Source organism: Oculina patagonica, chromosome 1 (assembly GCF_052425735.1).
Source record: "Oculina patagonica isolate OP01 chromosome 1, crgOcupat, whole genome shotgun sequence".
In the NCBI taxonomy this organism is placed as follows: Eukaryota; Metazoa; Cnidaria; class Anthozoa; order Scleractinia; family Oculinidae; genus Oculina; species Oculina patagonica.
Genome location: NC_135758.1, coordinates 48,885,961 through 48,907,399, shown reverse-complemented (window position 1 = coordinate 48,907,399; position 21,439 = coordinate 48,885,961). Strand labels below are relative to the sequence as shown.

Here is a 21,439-nt window from a genome sequence, read left to right as displayed (position 1 = left end):
CTTCAAGCCCCATATAAATTGTTCACCAAAAAAAGCGCTGGCGCTTGCCGCGTTTGAAAACGACAAATCGGAAAGTATTTGGTGTTGTTATTATCGCAAATCCGACGAGAAAAAAGGTGGGGGAATGTAAGTGACGTTTCGTGATTAGTGTACAACTCACATACAAATGCTCACGTTTTCCACTTATGACGAAAAAGCTCAAAGCGAACCCAAAGCTAACCCTAAGTTTTAAATCTTCCACGATGAGACATGCGTTAGTTGACGATATTCTCGCGTGTCTCCACTCACGCTTTCCGTCCTGTAGTCCTTCGTAAATAAAACAAGTTTTAAGCTTTAAAAGTGCCACATCAGTTTCTTTTGACGTGGCGCGTGTATCTTCGCGTGTTCACGCTTGGGTAAAATTTTAAAATCTTTCACGATGAAAGATGTCTTAGCTGGCGAAATTCTTGCGTGTCTCAACGTGCGCTTTCCGTCCTGTAGTCCTTCTTGAATAAAACAAGTTTTAAGCTTGAATAATGCCTCGAAAGTATATTTTGACGTCGCCCGCGTATCCTCGCGTGTTTCTGCGTAGGTTAGAGTATAAAATCTTCTACGGTAAAAAATTTTTTAGTTGACGATATTTTTGCGTGTCTCCACGCACGTTTTCCGTCCTGTAGTCCTTCTTGAAAAAAACGACTTTTGAACTTGAAAAATTCAACGTAAGTTTCTTCTGACATCTCGCGCGTATCTTCAAGTATTCACGCTTGAGTAAAAGTTTAAAATCTTTCACGATGAAAGATGACTTAGCTGGCGATATTCTTGCGAGTACACACATAGACGGTGAGGGTTCTGGCACAAATCGCGACAACTCGCTCGGCTCGCCCGGGCTGCCCGAGCTCGCCTCGCTCCTTGTCGCGATTTGTGACCAAAACCCTCACCGTCTATGTGTGCAAAAATCGCGAGCGGCACCCAAAATCTCTGCGGCTTGAGCGCTCACAAATCTCAAGCTGCCTTGCTGTGCCAGAATCATTTTTCAATTGAACAAATATTTTTCTTTGGTATATACAACAGATGGCTGCCGCAAGATATTCGTCAGAAGTTTTGCAAGCTATGATGGAGGAAAACCTCCGTGAATTTCAAAGAAATCCACAAAGAAACGAAACTTTTTTACTGGCCCAATCCGATTTTAATGAATGGCTACGCGTGTGGAAAATTGCCATACCAGAGGGTGGCCGTGCCAGCAAAGACCTTTTTGTCTTTCAAAAGAAAACAAAAGGAAAGTTTGTTAATTTGGTAAAGAATGAAATAAGAGATTTGAAAAGCGTAAAAGTAAGCTTTGGGTTGCAAATAAAGTTCACAAAAGAAAACTTTGAGACTGGTGTAACACAAGAGATGAAGCATTATTTTAAAGAAAGAGAACCGCACGTTTTTAACGAAAATAATAAACAACAGATAATACAAGAGTTCGATAGATTTATTGAAAGAGCAAAGGGCCAAATTGAGGCTTGGTCAGAGCGCGGCTCAGGCTGGGTTATTGAAAGAATAACCGAAGCGTACGTAAATGTTGCACGCTATCAGCCATTGCGCGGAGGAACGTACTTACCTCTCCCAGCCAATTTGGCAAAAAAGAAAGCAATTATTAACGTGCAAAACAGGGATAACGAATGTTTGAAGTGGGCTTTGAGAGCTGCTTTATTTCCACCAAGTGATGGGAAAAATCCGCAAAGAACAAGCAAATACCCTTTTAACGACGGAGTCAACTATAAAGGAATTGTCTTTCCAACACCTGTAAAACAGATTGACAAGCTTGAGGCGCAAAACAGCAACCTTGCAATAAATGTGTTCGGCTGGAAAGACAATCTTGTGATTGTACACAGAATAAGCAGAAAAGAAAAAACCATTCCTCGTATTAACCTTATGTTAATTGAGTCAGGCGAAATTCAGCACTATTGTTTTGTAAAAAAAGTAAGCGCTTTACTCTTTGATCAGAGCAAACATAGTAATGCAAAACACTTTTGCATGATGTGCTTGACCGGTTTTACAAGAGCGGACTTGCTTGAGAAACACGAAAAATATTGCAATGGCATAAACGGCAGGCCGACAAGGATCGAAATGCCGGAAGAGGGGAAAAACAAACTTTATTTTCAAAATTATCACAAACAGATGAAGACACCATATGTAATATATGCCGACTTTGAGGCTTTGGTTAGAAAGATTTCAGGATGCGAACGAGAAGAGAGCAAGCAAAAAAGCTACACTGAGAAGACAGAGCAGCATGAGGCATGTGGTTTTGCTTACACAGTTGTAAGGAGTGATGGTAAAAACAAACAACCAGTGGTTTACAGAGGTGAAAACGCTGTTGAAGTCTTTTTGAACTGTCTTCAAGAGGAAGAGAAAAAAATAAGAAACAGTTTGTTACTGCCAAAACCTATTGTGATGACTTCAGAAGACTGGGAAAACTTCAAAAAAGCTGAAAACTGTCATATATGTGAAAAAACGCTAATAAAACAAAACTTTTTAGACTCGTTACCAGTATGGTTATGGACGGCAGAAAAAGAAAATTGCGGCGAATACTTTGGGCAGCTACACAAAAGATGCTACTACAAACTGAAAAAAGACGAAGAAGAAGTCACAGAATCCTGTTTTTATCTTGCAAAAGTTTCAAAAGAAAGATTGGAATACGAAAAACAAAAAAACTGTTTGTATTGCAATAAGCCTCTTATTCATCCAAACTACAAGGATGTGGTAAAGGATCATTGCCACATAACAGGAAAGTACCGCGGAGCTGCACACAATGCGTGCAACCTGAAAATGCGAATAAAACCTAAAACAGACCAAATACCAGTTGTATTTCACAACCTGAGGGGCTATGACGCCCACCATTTAATGCAAGCGATGTCAAAGCTTTCGAAAGCAACAAAGAAAGAGGTGAAATGTGTTGCAAACAACATGGAGAAATATATTACATTTTCATTTGGTGGTCTGCGTTTTATTGACAGCTTAAACTTTCTACAAGGAAGCCTTGATTCACTTGTAAGTGCGACACCAAATGAGTCATTAAATATAACAAAATCTCTTACTTCACAAAATTTTGAACTTCTTTTCAAAAAGGGGATCTATCCGTACGAGTACATGGACTCGTGGGATAGATTTAGCGAAACAAGTTTGCCTGAAAAAGAAAAGTTTTACAGCAAACTTAACGACGATCATATAACAGAGGAAGAGTACGATCACGCAAAGAGGGTATGGGAAGCTTTTGGTTGCAAAACGCTGGGCGACTACCACGACCTGTACGTTAAAACAGACGTAGCTTTGTTGGCAGACGTTTTCGAAAACTTTAGAAAAATCTGCCTTGAGCAGTACGGGTTGGATCCTGCGAATTATTTTACTTCGCCCGGCCTTTCTTGGGATGCACTCTTGAAAAAGACAGGAGTTGAGCTGGAGCTGCTTACAGATCTTGACATGCACCTTTTTATCGAAAGAGGAATGCGTGGAGGGATTTCGATGGTAAGCAGAAGATACGCAAAGGCTAACAATCCATATGTTGAAGGCTTCGATCCGAGCAAGCCAAAAAAATACATTATGTACCTCGATGCAAACAACCTTTACGGGTGGGCAATGAGCAAGCCGCTTCCAAAAAGTGGTTTTAAATGGAAAAGAGTAATGCCGGCTGAAAAAGAAATCATGAGGAAAAAGGAGTTTGCAAAAACTGGCTGGATATTGGAGGTAGACCTCGAATACCCTGCAGAACTTCACGAAGAGCACAATAGCTACCCATTAGCTCCTGAGAAAAAGAAAATAAATAAGGACTTGTTTTCACCTTACCAAAAGAAAGTGATAAAAAACCTCGATCTTGACCTACCAGACAGCGAAAAGCTTGTTTTAACTCTTGAAGACAAAACTAATTATGTTGTGCATTATCGAAACTTGCAGTTTTATTTGAAACAAGGAATGAAACTCAAAAAAGTGCACAGGGTTTTGGAGTTCGAACAGGAATGTTGGATGGAGCCGTACATAAAGATGAACACAGAATTTAGGAAAAAAGCGAAAAACGACTTTGAAAAAAACTTTTACAAGCTAATGAATAACTCAGTTTTCGGAAAAACAATGGAAAGCTTGCGTAACCGTGTTGACATAAAAATAGTGCGAAGCGACGAAACGAACAAAATAAGAAAACTAGTTGCTAGTCCATTGTACTCAAGACACGTTCTGTTTTCAAACGATCTGGTCGGAATAGACATGCGGAAAAGCAGACTTTTTCTCAATAAACCTGTCTACACAGGTATGACTATCCTTGACGTAAGCAAGATTTTGATGTATGACTTTTTTTACAACGAAATGAAAATGGAGTACGGGCAGCGCTGCGAGCTTTTGTATACAGACACTGACAGCCTTCTTCTGGAGATTGAAACAGAGGATATTTACGAAGATATTTATCAAAACAAAACTCTATACGACACAAGCGACTACCCAAAAGAGCATTCACTTCATTCATACGAAAACAAAAAGGTCTTGGGAAAAATGAAAGACGAATGCGCAGGAACACCAATTTCAGAGTGTGTCTGTTTGAGGCCAAAAATGTATTCAATACTGACAGAAGACCAAAAAAAAATAAAGAAAGCTAAAGGAGTAAAAAAGTGTGTGGTAAAAAAGAAAATCTTGCACGAAAATTATTTAGAAACCCTTTTTGGAACAAAGCAGTTATGGCATGGAATGAACATACTTAGAAGCGAGGGTCATGAGATTTACGGAATGCATCTCAACAAAGTCTCGCTGTCGCCTTTTGACTCAAAGCGATGGATAGCGGATGATGGGATACATACAAATGCTTACGGGTATAAGTTTTGCGAAACAGAACTTTTATAGCTTTTCTGGTGGTAACTGTGTATTTGGAGGAATAATAAGCAATTCTTCACGCACGAAGCCGCGCTTTGGACCATCGTGCAAGTAATAAAGCACTGGCTGATCAGGTTTAGTAACAGACCTTTCGATGCTGTAGACTTTTAATGACCAAATCGGATCTGTTGCCCTTTTTACGCCGCCTTCTAGCTCGCCAGGTTGGTAGAGATAGCGCACATTAACGAGAGAGAGTATTTTTTTTTCTTTCTTGCCAACAGGCCTTGTATATTTTGAGGACGGTTTGGACGAAACAGCCTTTTCTTTGATTGCAGTAGCAGGTTTTTTTCCAGTAAGACTGGTAACTTCGTTGTTCAGAGCGGTAACAACTTCGGGAAGCCTTTTTACCCACGCTGTCGACCGCTGGCCAGATGGCAGGTTCATCTCGACACCGTACTGATAACCAAACAGGCGCCCTGCCAGTGTTTGATTAAAACGTTCAACAATAGCTTGATCTCTGTGAATGTTAACACGCCCGCGTCTAATATAGGTTTTGTGATTTTCCATTTCTTTAGTAACAGCTCCCATGAATTCGCGACCAGGGTCAACTTGCAGCATCTGTGGCCATTTTAGTGCACTTCGCCTGTAAATTGTCTGAAAACCTTTTGCAACCTCAGTTGAATCTTTGGAGGTCAAAGGCTCGGCCTCTTTGAAACGGCTGGCAACGTCAACAACAGTCAGCGCGTATTTGTAAACTTTTCGCCCTCGCGGCAGTTTGTCGTGTGGCAGAAAAAGAAGGTCCGCCTGGTGGACCGCGTTTGGAGAAGAAACATCGAATTTTGGGCGAGGAACGTATCGTGGTGCCGGTAGGTAGATCTGCCAAAGGGCCTGCTTAACTAGCCACTTTTTTGCGGCATCTTCGGAAACCTTAGCAGCCTCGGCTAATTTTTTTATCGCAGCAATTCCCTTCCAGTAGCCCTGGGGGCTATAGTAGACTTTCGAGATCTTTGCATCCATGTGCGTATATAAGAAAAAAATAAAAGTTTAAAGAAACCGAAAGGCAGCGTACCCAATTGCAAGCGCGCCAGCGCCAACGAACATAAGTTCACCTTGTTTCTGCTGCTCACTTGGCTGATAGAAATCAGAGAACTTGGGTTCTTTCGGAGGAATCATTTGTTTGTCAGGATGTGCCTGGTTGTAGAGTTTGAAAGCGTAGTCTGTGTTCGTAAAGTTTTGTTTCGCTTGCTGTTTGATCTCATTGTTGGTTTCGATCCAGTCGAGAAGCTTCGTGCGGTCGCGAGAGTACTTCGCGTAAGCTGCCTGGTAAGCCTCGAGAGCTTTGTCGTGTCTTTCTTTTTCTTTCAAAGCGGCGTCATCTCCGCCACCCAAAGCTCGAGCAAGATAGTTGCCGCCAATGAAAGCAGCAGCGTTCAAGATAGCTCCGCCAGCCATAATCGCTACGCTTGCCATTGTGTGTTTTTGTTCTTATATTATGATATTTTTTTTTAATTGGTGGGGAGAATTTTCTGGTCCTCGAGATACTGTTTAAGTGCAACGCTGCCAGCCATGACGGCTGTGAACTTTACATAGTTCATAAAACTGCTGCTTGGGTCGGATGTGAAGCTTTCTTTTACAACTTTTTTGGCAGCCCAGCCGATTCCGGCGGCGAGACCTGTAATGGTGGCGGCATCCATGAGCGTTTTCACGAGCTTGTTGTCGGACATGGCGTTTTGATATAAAATAAAAATAAATCTTTAAATTAAAAAATAATTTTATCAAAGAGTTTTAATAAACAAAAAAAAAAGGTTAATTACCTAATTAAAACTTTTTTGCAGGTCAAAACCAAGCACCCTAAGACATTAGGTTGATTTTGTTTCTGAATTCATCAAACATCAAACTTTGTGCTTCTGCAATTTTCTCTTTTTTATGTTCGTCTGATTCTGAATTAGCATATATATCATTCGCACGTTTAATAAACTTTTCAACGGAATCTTGAAAACTTTTGAATTGTTCTGGTTTTAGAATGATAATTAAGTCTGCGACTTTTTTCATAGTAGCTTTTGCTTCTTCCTCATCTTCTTCAAACCATTTGGCACACTGACTCAACAAAAGAAAGCTTCCAAAATCTATTGGCTCAGGCAGACAAAACAAAGCTGCCAAATCCGTTGGCTCAGGCACAGTGTATGGCTTCGTGTCTGTCATCATGTCGGTCATCGTGTTTCGTTTACTTAAAAATAGAAAATGTTTAAATGGAATTTATTTAATAATTTTTTTAATCCATCGGACGGATTCCTCTTTTTGAGCCATTTTGGCTTGTTGGTTGCGGAATTCTAGAGCCCGTTTGGCGCGTGTCTGAAGAACGCGTTGCAACCCTTCCAATACTTTCTGCTGTAACTGGTGTGTCATCAGTTATAAGAGTTGGCGGAGCTTTAAATGTTGGACTTCTTTTTTCGTTTATAAAGGCTTTTATGTCTTCGCGTTTCACATAAGTTGTAACGATTGCAACGCCGATACCAAGCAAAGATATCCATTGATTTGTGGTGAGACCGCTTGATTGCGGCTGAGCCTCGGGCGGAACTGGTTCCGTTACGGCCGGTGGTGTTACATTTCGCTTTGCAGCCGCAGATTTCTTTTCCTTTTCTTTTGCAATTATTGCAGCAGCCTCGATAGAAGCTTTTTTCTGTGCTTCACGAGCCTGTTTTGTTTTTTCTGCAGCAAGCTTGCCAGCAGCAACTCTATTTGGATTTTTGGCAGGCTTTGTTGCAGGAGTTGTTGAAGTGACAGGAGAAGAGGTAGAAACAGGAGTTTCCAATTCACGTTGTTCGAGCTCGGCCATTATATTTATGAAAAAATAATATTTAAATAGAAATTTGCTCAGCAAGATCTTTTGCTAAGCAATTTCTAAGCATTGCTCATTAATTATTCATTATTTTCTTAGCTTTGTTTAGGAAGTCTTGTGAGTATTACTCAGTAAAGGTGCCTTCGGAGCTTTTTTCCGTGGCGCCCTGCCGCTCAGAGGCGATTTTATCAAGATCTGACTGTTTTTTTGATGAACTTGCTGAGTCGTAATCAATATATTTTGCTGTTATCAAAGCAGCAGAAGCAGGAGCAAGAAGCTTGCCGTAATTAAAAGACAAACTGCCGACAAGATTGGAAAGCTCGCTTTTTATAATGTAGTCATTTTTAAGCTCTTTTTGTAAAGCTTCAATATTTTTCATGGGCACAAACAGACTTGCTAATTTTGTTAAAAGAGTTAGCGCGCTGTCAATAAGATTTTCCGTTGTCTTGGTGCCAACGTATGCCTCATATATCTTGAAGTACTTTTCAACTTCTTTATCTGTCAAGCGCTTCACCTGCTCGTGTGTCAGCTGCACACCGATTGCTTCTTTGGACTTGCCTGTTGAAACAAGGATTGCAAGCTGTTCACGCAAAGCAGGAATATCAGGGCCTTGAATGAGTACCATAGCGCTTTCTGTACTTTCTGGTTCAGCTCCTAGCAGTTCCATTACGGAAGCTAATTCTTGTTCACTTGCAGCGCCCTTGACGCTCTCGGGAGGAGAAGTTGCGAAAGGGTCAGCCATTTATTACTATAAAAAATATGTTCAATAAAAAAAAATTGTTCCGTAAGGGTGGCGATGAGAAATGACAAGATGCGAAAACTTATTTTTTTTTTAGCTTTAAAATGATTTCTTTGTAATCCTCATTGGCAAGTTCGCCAGCGTAATCCTCAAAGATTGCCTTCGTGGTCTTGGCAGAGGGGGTGTAAAAGAAAACGATTGCCGCCACATTTTCGCGGAATGAGGCTGTTATGCTTGTCATTTTTTGAGTTAACACCCATATGCTCAAGCCTGCGTGGCGAGCAGAGAAAGCAAGATTCACCAATTCACCCGTTCTTCCCTTTACATCTTTCGATGCAGCACAGTCGTCGAGGATGATAAGCGTGTTCGTACCCTCAAAAAGAAATCTTGAAAGCCTTAACCAAGATTCAACCTCGTGCTGCTCGCAAATGAAAACAAAAAATCGAAGATCTTCCTCAGCAAAGCGATAATAAGTCTTGTTGTGCGCGAAAGTCGGGCATATGAGCACGATGTAGTCAAACTTGCCGCGGAAAGGGCCACAAAGCTTATTAACCAAGTACCTTGTTTTTCCTGAGTTCGTTGGTCCCACAATGAGGGCGTTGAAGGGTATATTGGCAGGATCCATCTTCGTTTCTATATATTATAAAAGCACAGAATCTAACTGCCTGCCAATTATATTCATTTGGGCGTCGCTGATTACGTAAATGTGGCAGTTCAAATTACCTGAGCCGCTTGCTTTCCTCTCTAGCTCAAGCTGGACACCATCCTTTGTGTTCACAAGGCGCGTGCCGCTTCCGTGCATCGAGTTGTCAGCCATGGAACGCAGATCAATAAGAAGGCCAAACTTGTCTTCTGTGTAAAACTTTTGCAGAGTCATGTGCTGCGTTTTATTTTTTTCTTTCATGTAGAATCTTTTAACTTCTCCCCAAATGTCCATTCCTTCGATGCCGTTGTTGTACAGCATGTTTGGCGAGCCGTTGACAGTGATGCTTACTTTTGTAAGGTCCGGGTTAATGTACTTTTCCGAGCTCCTTGCACCTTTGTTATATTGCTCAATAAATAGGAGCAAGATACCTTTCATGGACCTCCTCTGCGGGTTGACCCTTAGATTCAGACGTGTGTCGGAGCCTTTTGCAAAAGTCGTCACTTTATCACGCTGGATGTGGTCGTAAGCGAACTCTGCCGCCCGAATAAGCGCTGAACGCTTCATCTGCAATTTCCTTGCTTCTTATCATCTCGTACTCCAGCTGGATGTTTGTCAACTTGTATTTCAGTTTTGTTGTATCTGAGCCTCTGACCACATGTTCGGCTGCCGCGAGCTTCAGTTCGAACACAAGATCGTTGTATAGTGCCTGAGGATAAAATGCCCCGTGGTCAGTTAAAATCTGGTGATCCAGACGGATGCGGTATTTATTTCCATATATCTCATTCAGCTTTTTTTCTGCGTCCACACCTGAAGTTTTCTTATCGCCAGCATTTGAGCGAATTTTGTTGAGGTCCTCGCTCTGAATGCCCTCTGGCACCCTGTCGTCGCGCTCCTCCTGTGAAAGGAAAAAATCCTCAAATATTTTGTAGATGTCATAGCCCACCGTGTCCTGCACGACAGTGCCTTCGTACTTTACAACAAACTTGTCGACCAGAGCTCGGCTGACGTTGTCAACCAGAAAGTTGTTGCCATGGCCTCCGCTCAAGTCGATGTTGAAGCGCAGCGCCAGCGAGCCAGGCACAATGACCTCGTTTTCGTTTAGCTTGGGCACTGAAACATACAACGTTTCCTCTGGATTGGCTTCTGTGCGGTCAAAAGTGATTCGTTTTACCGCGCGCTCGGCTTTCAGTGCGCCGAGTATTTTCTCTGTGCGTCCCGGTCGAAGGTTTTCTTGAACAGCAGCCATCTCTCGATTGGTTTTATTGTTAAATTGAAAAGTTTAATTTGAAAATATATATAAATTACGTGATGGCGGAAGGTGGTGGTGAGTTTGGATACGAGAACCCTGATTTGGACCAAGATCTTGACCACAACAGTGATAACGATGATAAAGAGGAACAAGAGGTCGACACAACCCGACCATTTCAGCCCGGGGAGGCATCCACACCCTACCATGGGGGTGAACAACATGAAATGCAAACGATGCAGCACGAACAGAGCGGGCTGCCAGACACATCATATGATGAAACACCTTTGCTTGGCAGTGCGCAATCAATGAGCGAAAAGGCATGGAATGCTCTAAAAGGTGTGTTTCCAGAAAGCTCATCAACAAATCTTGAAGCCTCTTACAGTCTAAAGGGCAGATTACAAGTAAAAATGGCCGGAGCTGGTAAAAAATTATATGACCTTTTCACCACCAAAAGGGGTACAGGTGGTAACCAACAGCTAAATCCAAGTCTTACAAAAGAAATCAGGAAAGAACTTGGACCAATGGCACAAGAACTTATTGAGAGAGACAATGAAGAAATAAGAGAAAGCAGACAAAGATTAAGAGAAGCTGAAAGTCAACTACAACAGGCAGAAACAATTGCCATGCAGAAAGAAAAAGCCACCCAAGAAGTAGAAGATCTCAGAATAAGAATCGAGCGAACAAATGCCAAGATGGATCAACTTGGGTCAAATGTTGAAAATGAATCAGAATTGCGCAGACTTAAGCAACTGAAAAAAAATCTTGAAAAGGATTTTGAAAACTCAAAAAAAGAAGTTGCTGCTCTTGAAAAACAAGCAAAGCAGAAGGCAAAAGAACAAACACGAGTCGGCCAACTAAGGGCAAGCCTCGCTGCCAAAGAGAGCGAAAGAAACACTTTGCAAGAAAGGCTCAACGACACAAGAGCTTTGGAGGATCTAAAAGAGAAAGAAGCCGAGCTGAAGCGCCAAAACGAGGAAGATCAGGCTGTTATAGAGGATGAGAATGCCTCCCCCACTGACAAACAAGCCGCGGAAGAAAGAGTTGCGGAAAGAACCGAGGAACTTGGACGCTTGCAAACGCAGATTGCCGAAAGAGAAAGAGCGCTTCCACTTCGTGAGAGGATCAAAGAGATCTTCAAAAAACATGGCGTGACATTAACAGCAATACTTCTAGCTGCTGGTGTCACGATTGGTTCTGTTATTGAAACCATTACAAACGCGTTGAAGGCAACCGGCAAAGCGTTGGGAAAAGGCCTAAGTGATATTGGCTCAAAGGTAGCATCAGCTCTGCCTGGTCTCATTGGCTCGATTGCGAAATTTCTTTTCAAAACCGCTGGTCAAGTAATTGGATTTCTTGCAGAGCACACCTGGCTGCTTATCCTTGCTGTGGTTGCTTTTCTTGTTGAAAAATACATCAAAAAGAGACGTTAACGCATAAGGGTGTAGAGCAAAGCTGCTGCTCCAACCGCGCCAACAGCGACAGTTGCTTTGTTTATTTCGTGTGAATCATTGGCTACGGCCTTCGTAGCTTTAGCGCTTTGCGCGTTGCTAGCTGGTGTTTCAGCAGCGCTTGCGGCGGGTGCCTGATTTTTTTTTGCTGTGGCGCTCTTGTGTATAGGATTTGAAGGGTGGCTGTTTGGTGGGTTGATTTTTGATTTTCCTCCGGCCATCAGTTTAAGAGCTGCTTTTTTTGTAGCTTTATTAACCTCATCATTCACTCCTAATTTCATCCCAACAACAGCCTGCTTAAGCTGGTTATTGTAACCAACAACGCTTTCTGTGTTTATCACCATACGAGCGGGCATCAGCCAGGCACCTGGGCAGACTGCAAGGTTAAGCCGAACCTTAGCCTGGTCGATGGCGAGTTGGTATCTTTGGACCGACTTTGCCAGATCAGGTTGCCTTATAGCGTCTTCAACCAACACGAGGAACTCACTTTGCGCTTCCTTTGCACGGCCGCCTGTTCCAAGTATGCTACTTCGAACGTTGACCTGCGAACCCAGAATACAGTAGACAAAAGCCTCAATTGACTGGTTTATTCTTGACAAACCCGCCTGAGTAAGCCCTTGCGTTGCATTTGCACAAAACCAGTCAGCCTGTGATGCTGCAGAATCATCTGGCTGAATGTAATAAATAAGGTTACCGTCGCTTGCAGTTCCACCTTCATCCGAAAATTTATCGTAATCGGGGTATTTTGCTCCAGTTTTTTGTATACCATTGCTTGAAATCCAGATATAAATAGCACCAAGTCCGTGGTTTGCACCTGTTGTAAAACGAAAATCGCTTGACGGGTCGACACCGAACTCAGCACATATTCTTTTGTACGAAGCCACGTCGTACTTGTTGTCGAACTGGCTAAAAGTTGGGTCGCCTGGCAAGGCGCTTACGCTCTGAATTCCCCCCATCTGAAACAATATTCGCCTTATCGTGAAATAAACGTGAAAAAGATAAAAATTACGCACAATCGGTGGCAAGCTAAGAGCTGAGTGCTCTTCATCGAAAATATCTCGACTTATACCGCAGCCTGTTGTCGCGCACCATACCGCAAAGTTAAGTTGCTGGGGCCAATAGGCCATGTTAGGCCCCGCAAGCCACTTTTTTGACTCTTTTCCTGATGTATGCTTCAGTTTTGTTTTTTGAAAAATCTCTCTTAATTTCGTTGTGAAATATTGATCTGGTGTTACGTAGATGTTGATTTTGCTGTTAAATATTTTTTTCAAACTCGGTGCGGCTTCGTGAAATCCAACCGCGGGAATTGACAAAGATGAGCCTTTTGCGCCGCTTGGTGACAGCTGTTGTGGAAAACCGCCTGAAATTTGATTCACCCCCAGTGCTTTTTTCATCTCTGGGCTCCAATATTTGCTGTCAGAGCCAAAAACATTTATCAAATGGCCTTGCCCTGCCTTGAAATAAATGTCTGCCGTTGCTGTGTGGTTGTACGCGAACTCAACCTGTGCAACAAATTTTGTTCGGTCAGCGTTTGGATATTTTGCAAGAAAAGGTTTCCACGCATTGTCTTTTGCCGCTTCAGAAATTGTAGTTGCTTCTGTGGTTTTCATCCACTTCATAAAATTTCTTTCTTTGGAATCAAGAAAAGTTGATTGAGAAATGTCATCAGCTCTCGGAATAGGCGGAGCCATTTTATATTAAAGATTTATTTTTCAAAAGATAATTATAAAGATGGTTGTGCTCACAATCGACGCGAGTTCCAACGGGGAAGCTGTTTACTTTGACCAGCCAATTGAAAAACCAAGGTTTATCAGCCTGCTGTCATGCTCGTTACAAAACAGCTGGCATAATCTGGAAGGAATTGGCTCCATGAGCATTAAACAAAACAATGTGAGCAACAATGTTGCTGATTTTTTTTCCAGGCAACTACAATTTTCATTAAGAAATAAAAACGTTACTCTGGTTAAAAATTTTTGTAGTAAAATGTTCGTAAAATATCTACAATGTCCCAACGTTTCGGCTTAAACTAAAGCCTTCATCAGGGGAAAGTGATAAGTGAATACAAAAAGCACGTTCTTATATAATATGCAAATCGAGAGCTAATGTTTGTCCCTAAAGGCTAAATTTAGAAATTCGTGCGGTAAATGCATGCCGTCATCGCGGTTTAGCGGATTATTGCAAGTGTTAATTTCCCAAGCCTCCAAAATACGTCTTTTGCGCCAATTTGTGCTTGTACGTAAGATCTTTGACGATTCCCACGAGATGGTGTGACCAGAATGAAAACAATGTTCCGCTAAAGCTGACTTGTGTGAGTGTTTGTTTTCAACTGCTTTTTGATGCTCTTTGAGTCGGGTGGAAAATTTTCGTTTCGTTTCTCCGATGTAGCTTTTGTCACAAACTTGGCAGGAAATTGAATAAATTGCGCCACGAGTCTGATCTTTTGGCAATGGATCTTTCGGTTTTGGAAACAAATTGCCGATGGTTTGGTGTGGTTTTAAAGCGACTTTGATATTATAATTGCTTAAAATTCGCTTGAAAAAGACGTATTTTGGAGGCTTGGGAAATTAACACTTGCAATAATCCGCTAAACCGCGATGACGGCATGCATTTACCGCACGAATTTCTAAATTTAGCCTTTAGGGACAAACATTAGCTCTCGATTTGCATATTATATAAGAACGTGCTTTTTGTATTCACTTATCACTTTCCCCTGATGAAGGCTTTAGTTTAAGCCGAAACGTTGGGACATTGTAGATATTTTACGAACATTTTACTACAAAAATTTTTAACCAGAGTAACGTTTTTATTTCTTAATGAATCAACCACCTGGTTACACGTCCATTTTTAAAAACTACAATTTTGATGAAATTACAACTTACCTGACTAATAAGTTCAAAGATCAACAAAAGCTAACAGTAAAAAGGGATGATTTGAAAAGAGGCTTTTCAATAACAAAAACAAAAAATATTGAAAGCTTTTCTTTTGATAAAAATCTTTCTAAACTTTTTAAGAACACAATTGTTGATGCTGCTAACGCAAGAATTGAAGATTTTACTAAGCCAGACTTTTATTACATTCACTGCGATTTACTTTCCAAAGAAAATAACTTGTATAATGGAAAGCCAAGTGACATTCTCGCTTGTGTACCAATAACCGGGAAACCTTATGATTTGGTTCATTACCCTCAAAATTTTATCAATAATTCACGTCGAACCAACGCTGTTCAGAGTGTGAACAGTGTCACATTGACCGTCAAAGACAAAACTGGCAGTAAGTTTGACTTTGTTGGAGCTCCGCTGCATTTTGAATTAGAATTAAATTAATATTTTTTTATTGTATACGACCATGTCATCTGCTAATGTTCTCCCGAGTGCCCCTGCTTATGGTGATCGCGAAGAAACACAACTTTATCCAAGCCTACCAACAAATGCCGAGAATTTTCGGCTAACTGAAATAAGTAAGATTGAAAAAGAAATATCCGCTGAAGCTGAGCATTACAGGCTTGTGTTAAAAAAATATAAAAAAGTCCGTAAAGTTATTCACTATTCCGTGGTCTGTCTTGGCGCCGTGACGGCAGCTCTGTCTTCTGGAGCTGTTGCGACTTCACTTACTGGTGTTGGAATTGTTATCGGCGTGCCTGTTGCAGCAGTAGCAGGTATATCTGGCGCAGCTTCCACTGGCCTGTCAGTTATCAACAAAAAGCTTGAATGTAAAGTTAATAAGCACTCAAGAATCCTAGCTCTGGCTGTTGCAAAACATGACTCGATAAACAGCTCTGTCTCACAAGCTCTGAATGATAATCGTGTTTCTGACAAAGAGTTTCAACTGATCACACGAGAAATGCAGAAATATCGCCAACTTAAAGATACTTTACGCTCAAACTTTGCACAAAAACAAACAAATTCACTCCAGCCAGACATCGGAAAAATTCGGGAAGAAATCAAGAGAGAAGAACGCAAAAGATTGGAAAAAAAACTTCTCGAAAGCGACACCGACATTTCGAAATAAAATTTCAGTCCAATAAAACATTTTTTCATTTTATAAAAGAATGATTGTCTGCGCTCATCTTGTCGTTTACTATGTGTTTGAATATTTCACGCCCGAGTGTCAAAAAAATATTCGATACATAACCCGCGATGTTGTTAATTGCCTGAACGAGGCAAAATAAAATGTTACAGCGCACTTAAAGTCACTTTCAGCCGAGTCGAAAGGATTAAATCTGAGTGTGCAAAAAATACAATTAAGTTGAAGCGAACAGCGAGAAATTGCGTGACCCACAGCGGCATGCAAATTTTTTTTGTGTTTGCGTGCGTGGGTGTACAAAGTCGGGGTATTACCCGAATGATATTTTTAGACTTTTGTAAGTTGTTTTCATTCCTGTGTGCTTAAAATCTGAGTTCTAAGCACTCAGGAATGTAAAATCTATTGTTTTACACGTGCACAACTATTGTTCTTTTGATTTAATGCACGTGACGGCCAATTGTGAGTCATTGTCACTAAAAATAGCTTAATGATGTCATTTTCTTTACTCTGTATATAAATCAAGCTAACACCTGGATATCATAAAGAATGACGAGCCAAACGCCAACAGAACGTGTTTTACTTCACAATCCTCGAGTTTATCAATTTTTGGAAGAAGTGGCAACACAAACAGTTACTCCACAAGAGAAACGACAGATAGAATACCAAAGAATCTGTATTGCAAGAAAAAAAGCCTGAAAAAGATCAACAACATCGAGGCAGCAATACGCGGAAAAGTACAAGAGCTTGAGCATGAACGCTCTCTTGTCAAGCAATTCGACCAACAGATAACACAGATGGAGCAAGACATCTAACTTGAGAAGTGTGTTGGGCAGTATTTAGTCAACAACAATGAGAACTTGGCTAATGCTAAACAAGAAATCTAACCTGAAAGTGTCAGGCAGTATTTATTCAACAACGTGGAAAAACTTGACTATCCGCGAAACAAGAAACACCACCTGAACTGACTTCTCCTTCGGGAGTCGTCAACGTCCGCTATCGCTGGCGATAGCTAGGCGTTCTGATGAGATCTGAAATTGATCGAAACGACTCCTGATTTAAACAAAAACAACAATAAAAGAGATGATTATACAACGTTTAATGGCTAAAAGTTAAAAATTAGATCTGTTGTGTGTGTTAACACTCGGGGAATCACCTATTAACTAAAAATAGTGTATGACACGATGAGAATAAACTCACCGTGATCTTATATTGTTCTTTAATGTGCTAGAAAGTTCTTAGCACAATATGTCATGGTATATAAAATTATTTGAGCGTTTGTTAAATTGAATATTGTTGTTAATTTATCATAGCTCGCAAAAAACACATACGAAGAGTTTCAAAATGATCGCTGTGTTCCATGCAATTTTCTTTATTTTCACCGAACTTTTTGAGCCTGCTTGGCAGAAGAATGTCAGAAGAATAACATATCAAGTCGTTGAGGCCATAGAAGAAGCAAAACATAATAAATCACCCGCCGATTGAGTTGTTCCTGCTTAAAATATTCTTAATTTATGCACTCACCGGAGCGTGCAAGTTTTGTTTAGCTTGTTAAAACGTTTGCGACAACACTGCTGTCTAATTTTTTTAATTTTTCAATCAGCTCGTCTGTTAAAAAGATTGTTATTTGTTTTTCATTTTCTTTAGTTTTTTTGTATGTTGTAAACGCTTTTCCACGAGATCTTTTCAAGTTTTTCTTTACATTCAAGTTAATTTCTCCAGTTCTCCCTCTTCCCATCTTCGTTTACTCAATAAGAGCAATTGTTCAATAGGAATTGTTTCTGGCACAGCAATTAAGCTTGATATTTGTTAGCGCTCAAGCCGCAGAGATTTTGGGTGCCGCTCGCGATTTTTGCACACACATATACGGTGGGGGTTTTGGCCGTTGGTTCGGGCGAATCCGCTTCCGGAAGCTTAAAAAAAACGGGGGTTTAAAACGAGACTTTTAAAAGGGTGTCAGCACCTCACCCCTTTTTTTACCATTTCCACTCCTGCTTTCCCGATTTTTTTGTTTGTTTTAGCCATGCTTTGGATAATGATTGCAGCTTTCTTTTTCTTAAGTTTTCTGGTATTTTTTCCAGATCGTACACCAGGTCATATATTTCTGCTAGCCTGAAAAATGATTCTTTGTAGTTTGTCAAAAAAAGACAATGCAGCCAGTTTCTTGGTAAAAGAGAAGTTATTGGAATAAATATCCCGTTTTTGTCGTTTTCCTTAATGGGCAAGTCCGCACTTTTACCAAAAACTTCTGGTTTTTTTACTTTCATATTGTTTTTATAATTAAAATCTGTTTCCATCAATGTTTCAAAAAGCTCGCTCTCGAACACCCCTGTTTTTGGCGTGCAATGCAAGCGCCGAAAGCGTTTGTGGTTTGGGTCAAAAAAATTGTAATAAAATCTTTTTTTCATAAAAATGTTTGAGTTTTTTAAGTATAAAATTATTAAGGTTTGGGTTTCTTCAATTAAAGCGTGTATTTTTTTTGTCGCGTCGAAAACCTCGTAGCGTTCCAAGATTGGGTCAAAAATTTCATCAGTTGGGGTGTAAAACTTTCTCGTTCGGGGGCCCTTGACCACAACGCATTCTCTTTCCCACTCCATTTACACTGATGTGCCTTTTGTTCAATTGAAAAATAATTCTGGCACAGCGAGGCAGCTTGAGATTTGTGAGCGCTCAAGCCGCAGAGATTTTGGGTGCCGCTCGCGATTTTTGCACACATAGACGGTGAGGGTTTTGGTCACAAATCGCGACAAGGAGCGAGGCGAGCTCGGGCAGCCCGGGCGAGCCGAGCGAGTTGTCGCGATTTGTGCCAGAACCCTCACCGTCTATGTGTGTCGAGTCTCAACGTGCGCTTTCTGTTCTGTAGTCCTTGTTGAAAAAAACGAGTTTTTAGTTTGAAAAATGCAACGTACGTTTCCTTTGACGTCGCGCGCGTATCCTCGCGTGTTCCCGCGTGAGTACAACTTTAAAATCTTCCACGATGAAAGATTTGTCAGCTGGCGATATTCTTGGGGTTCACCTCGCGCGCTTTCCGTCCTGTGGTCCTTCTTGAATAAAACGAGATTTAAGCTTAAAAAATGCCACGAAACTTTTTCCTGTAGGCTCCCCCCATGTCCACCAATCGGCTGGGAACCGCAGAACCGCAGGCACAAAAACCAGATAATTTGGATTCGTCGGAGTCCAAATATGAACCGTCCAGCGACTGTTCGGAGTTAAGTGATAGCGATGACGAAACTTCAGACGAAGAAAGTGGAGCTTACGGAAAGCGCACTCTACAGAAAGCGCTTTGTACGTAAAGTGCAATGTACGGAAAGCGCACTGTACCTAAAGTGCAATGTACGGAAAGCGAACTGTACGCAAAGCGCACTGAACGGAAAGCGCACTGTACGTAAAGTGCAATGTACGGAAAGTGCAATGTACGGGAAACGCAATGTACGGAAAGCCCACTGTACGGAAAGCGCACTGTACGGAAAGTGCACTGTACGTAAATTGCAATGTACGGAAAATGCAATGTACGGAAAGCCCCATGTACAAAAAGCGCACCGTACGTAAAGCGCACCGTACAAAAAATGCACTGTACGGAAAGCGCACTGTACAGAAAGCGCAATGTACGGAAAGTGCACTGTACGAAAAGTGCAATGTACGGAAAGCGCTATGTACGGAAAGTGAGCTGTACAGAAAGCGCACTGCACAGAAAGCGCAATGTACGGAAAGTGCACTGTACGGAAAGCGCAATGTACGGAAAGCGCAATGTACGGAAAGTGCACTGTACGGAAAGTGCAATGTACGGGAAGTGCAATGTACGGAAAGTGCAATGTACGGAAAGTGCAATGTACGGAAAGCGCAATGTACGGAAAGTGAACTGTACGGAGAGCGCACTCTGCAAAAAACGTACTGTACGGAAAGCGCACTGTACAGAAAGCGCACTGCACGGAAAGCGCACTGTACGGAAAGTGAAATGTACGGAAAGCGCAATGTACGGAAAGTGAACTGTACGGAAAGAGCAATGTACGGGAAGCGCACTGTACGGAAAGTGCATTGCACAGAAAGTGCAATGTACGGAAAGCGCAATGTACGGAAAGTGCAATATACGGAAAGTGCAATGTACGGAAAGTGCAATGTACGAAAAGCGCAATGTGCGGAAAGTGCATTGTATAGAAAGTGCAATGTACAGAGAGTGTAAAGTACGGAAACTGCAATGTACAGAAAGTGTAATGTCCGGAAAGTGCAATGTACGGAAAGCGTACTGTACGGAAAGTGCAATGTACGGAAAGCGCACTGTACGGAAAGCGCACTGTACGGAAAGTGCAATGTACGGAAAGCGCAATGTACGGAAAGCGCATTGTACGGAAAGCGCAATGTACGGAAAGCGCACAGTACGGAAAGTGTAATGTACGGAAAGTGCAATGTACAGAAAGCGCAATGTACGGGAAGTGCAATGTACGAAAAGCGCACTGTACGGAAAGCGCACTGTACCGAAAGTGTAATGTACAAAAAGTGCAATGTACGGAAAGTGCAATTTACGGAAGGCGCACTGTACGGAAAGCGCAATCTACGGAAAATGCAATGTACGGAAAGTGCAATGTACGGAAAGTCCAATGTACGGAAAGTCCAATGTACGGAAAGCGCAATGTTGGGAAAGTGAACTGTACGGAAAGTGCAATGTACGGAAAGCGCACTGTACGGAAAGTGCATTGCACAGAAAGTGCAATGTACGGAAAGCGCAATGTACGGAAAGTGCAATATACGGAAAGTGCAATGTACGGAAAGTGAACTGTACGGAGAGCGCACTGTGCAAAAAACGCACTGTACGGAAAGCGCACTGTACAGAAAGCGCACTGCACGGAAAGCGCACTGTACGGAAAGTCCAATGTACGGAAAGCGCAATGTTGGGAAAGTGAACTGTACGGAAAGTGCAATGTACGGAAAGCGCACTGTACGGAAAGTGCATTGCACAGAAAGTGCAATGTACAGAAAGCGCAATGTACGGGAAGTGCAATGTACGAAAAGCGCACTGTACGGAAAGCGCACTGTACCGAAAGTGTAATGTACAAAAAGTGCAATGTACGGAAAGTGCAATTTACGGAAGGCGCACTGTACGGAAAGCGCAATCTACGGAAAATGCAATGTACGGAAAGTGCAATGTACGGAAAGTGCAATGTACGGAAAGTCCAATGTACGGAAAGCGCAATGTTGGGAAAGTGAACTGTACGGAAAGTGCAATGTACGGAAAGCGCAATGTACGGAAAGTGCAATATACGGAAAGTGCAATGTACGGAAAGTGAACTGTACGGAGAGCGCACTGTGCAAAAAACGCACTGTACGGAAAGCGCACTGTACAGAAAGCGCACTGCACGGAAAGCGCACTGTACGGAAAGTCCAATGTACGGAAAGCGCAATGTTGGGAAAGTGAACTGTACGGAAAGTGCAATGTACGGAAAGCGCACTGTACGGAAAGTGCATTGCACAGAAAGTGCAATGTACGGAAAGCGCAATGTACGGAAAGTGCAATATACGGAAAGTGCAATGTACGGAAAGTGCAATATACGGAAAGCGCACTGTACAGAAAGCGCACTGTACGGAAAGCGCACTGTACGGAAAGCGCACTGTACAGAAAGCGCAATGTACGGAAAGCGCACTGTACAGAATGCGCAATGTACGGAAAGTGCACTGTACGGAAAGTGCA

The 21,439-nt window shown here is 41.8% G+C and overlaps 2 protein-coding genes across 2 annotated transcripts; one reads left to right on the top strand and one right to left on the bottom strand.

Moving 5' to 3' along the window:
• The first annotated feature begins 770 nt into the window (after window positions 1-770).
• Window positions 771-7,789, top strand: LOC144647724 (uncharacterized). Its single transcript, XM_078507405.1, has 3 exons — window positions 771-819; window positions 1,592-2,907; window positions 7,754-7,789. The coding sequence occupies exons 1-3, from the start codon at window positions 771-773 to the stop codon at window positions 7,787-7,789; spliced, it is 1,401 nt and encodes a 466-aa protein (XP_078363531.1).
• Window positions 7,790-11,540: 3,751 nt separating this feature from the next.
• Window positions 11,541-13,346, bottom strand: LOC144647709 (uncharacterized). Its single transcript, XM_078507400.1, has one exon. The coding sequence runs from the start codon at window positions 13,344-13,346 to the stop codon at window positions 11,715-11,717; it is 1,632 nt and encodes a 543-aa protein (XP_078363526.1). The 3' UTR covers window positions 11,541-11,714.
• Between the last annotated feature and the right edge of the window lie 8,093 nt (window positions 13,347-21,439).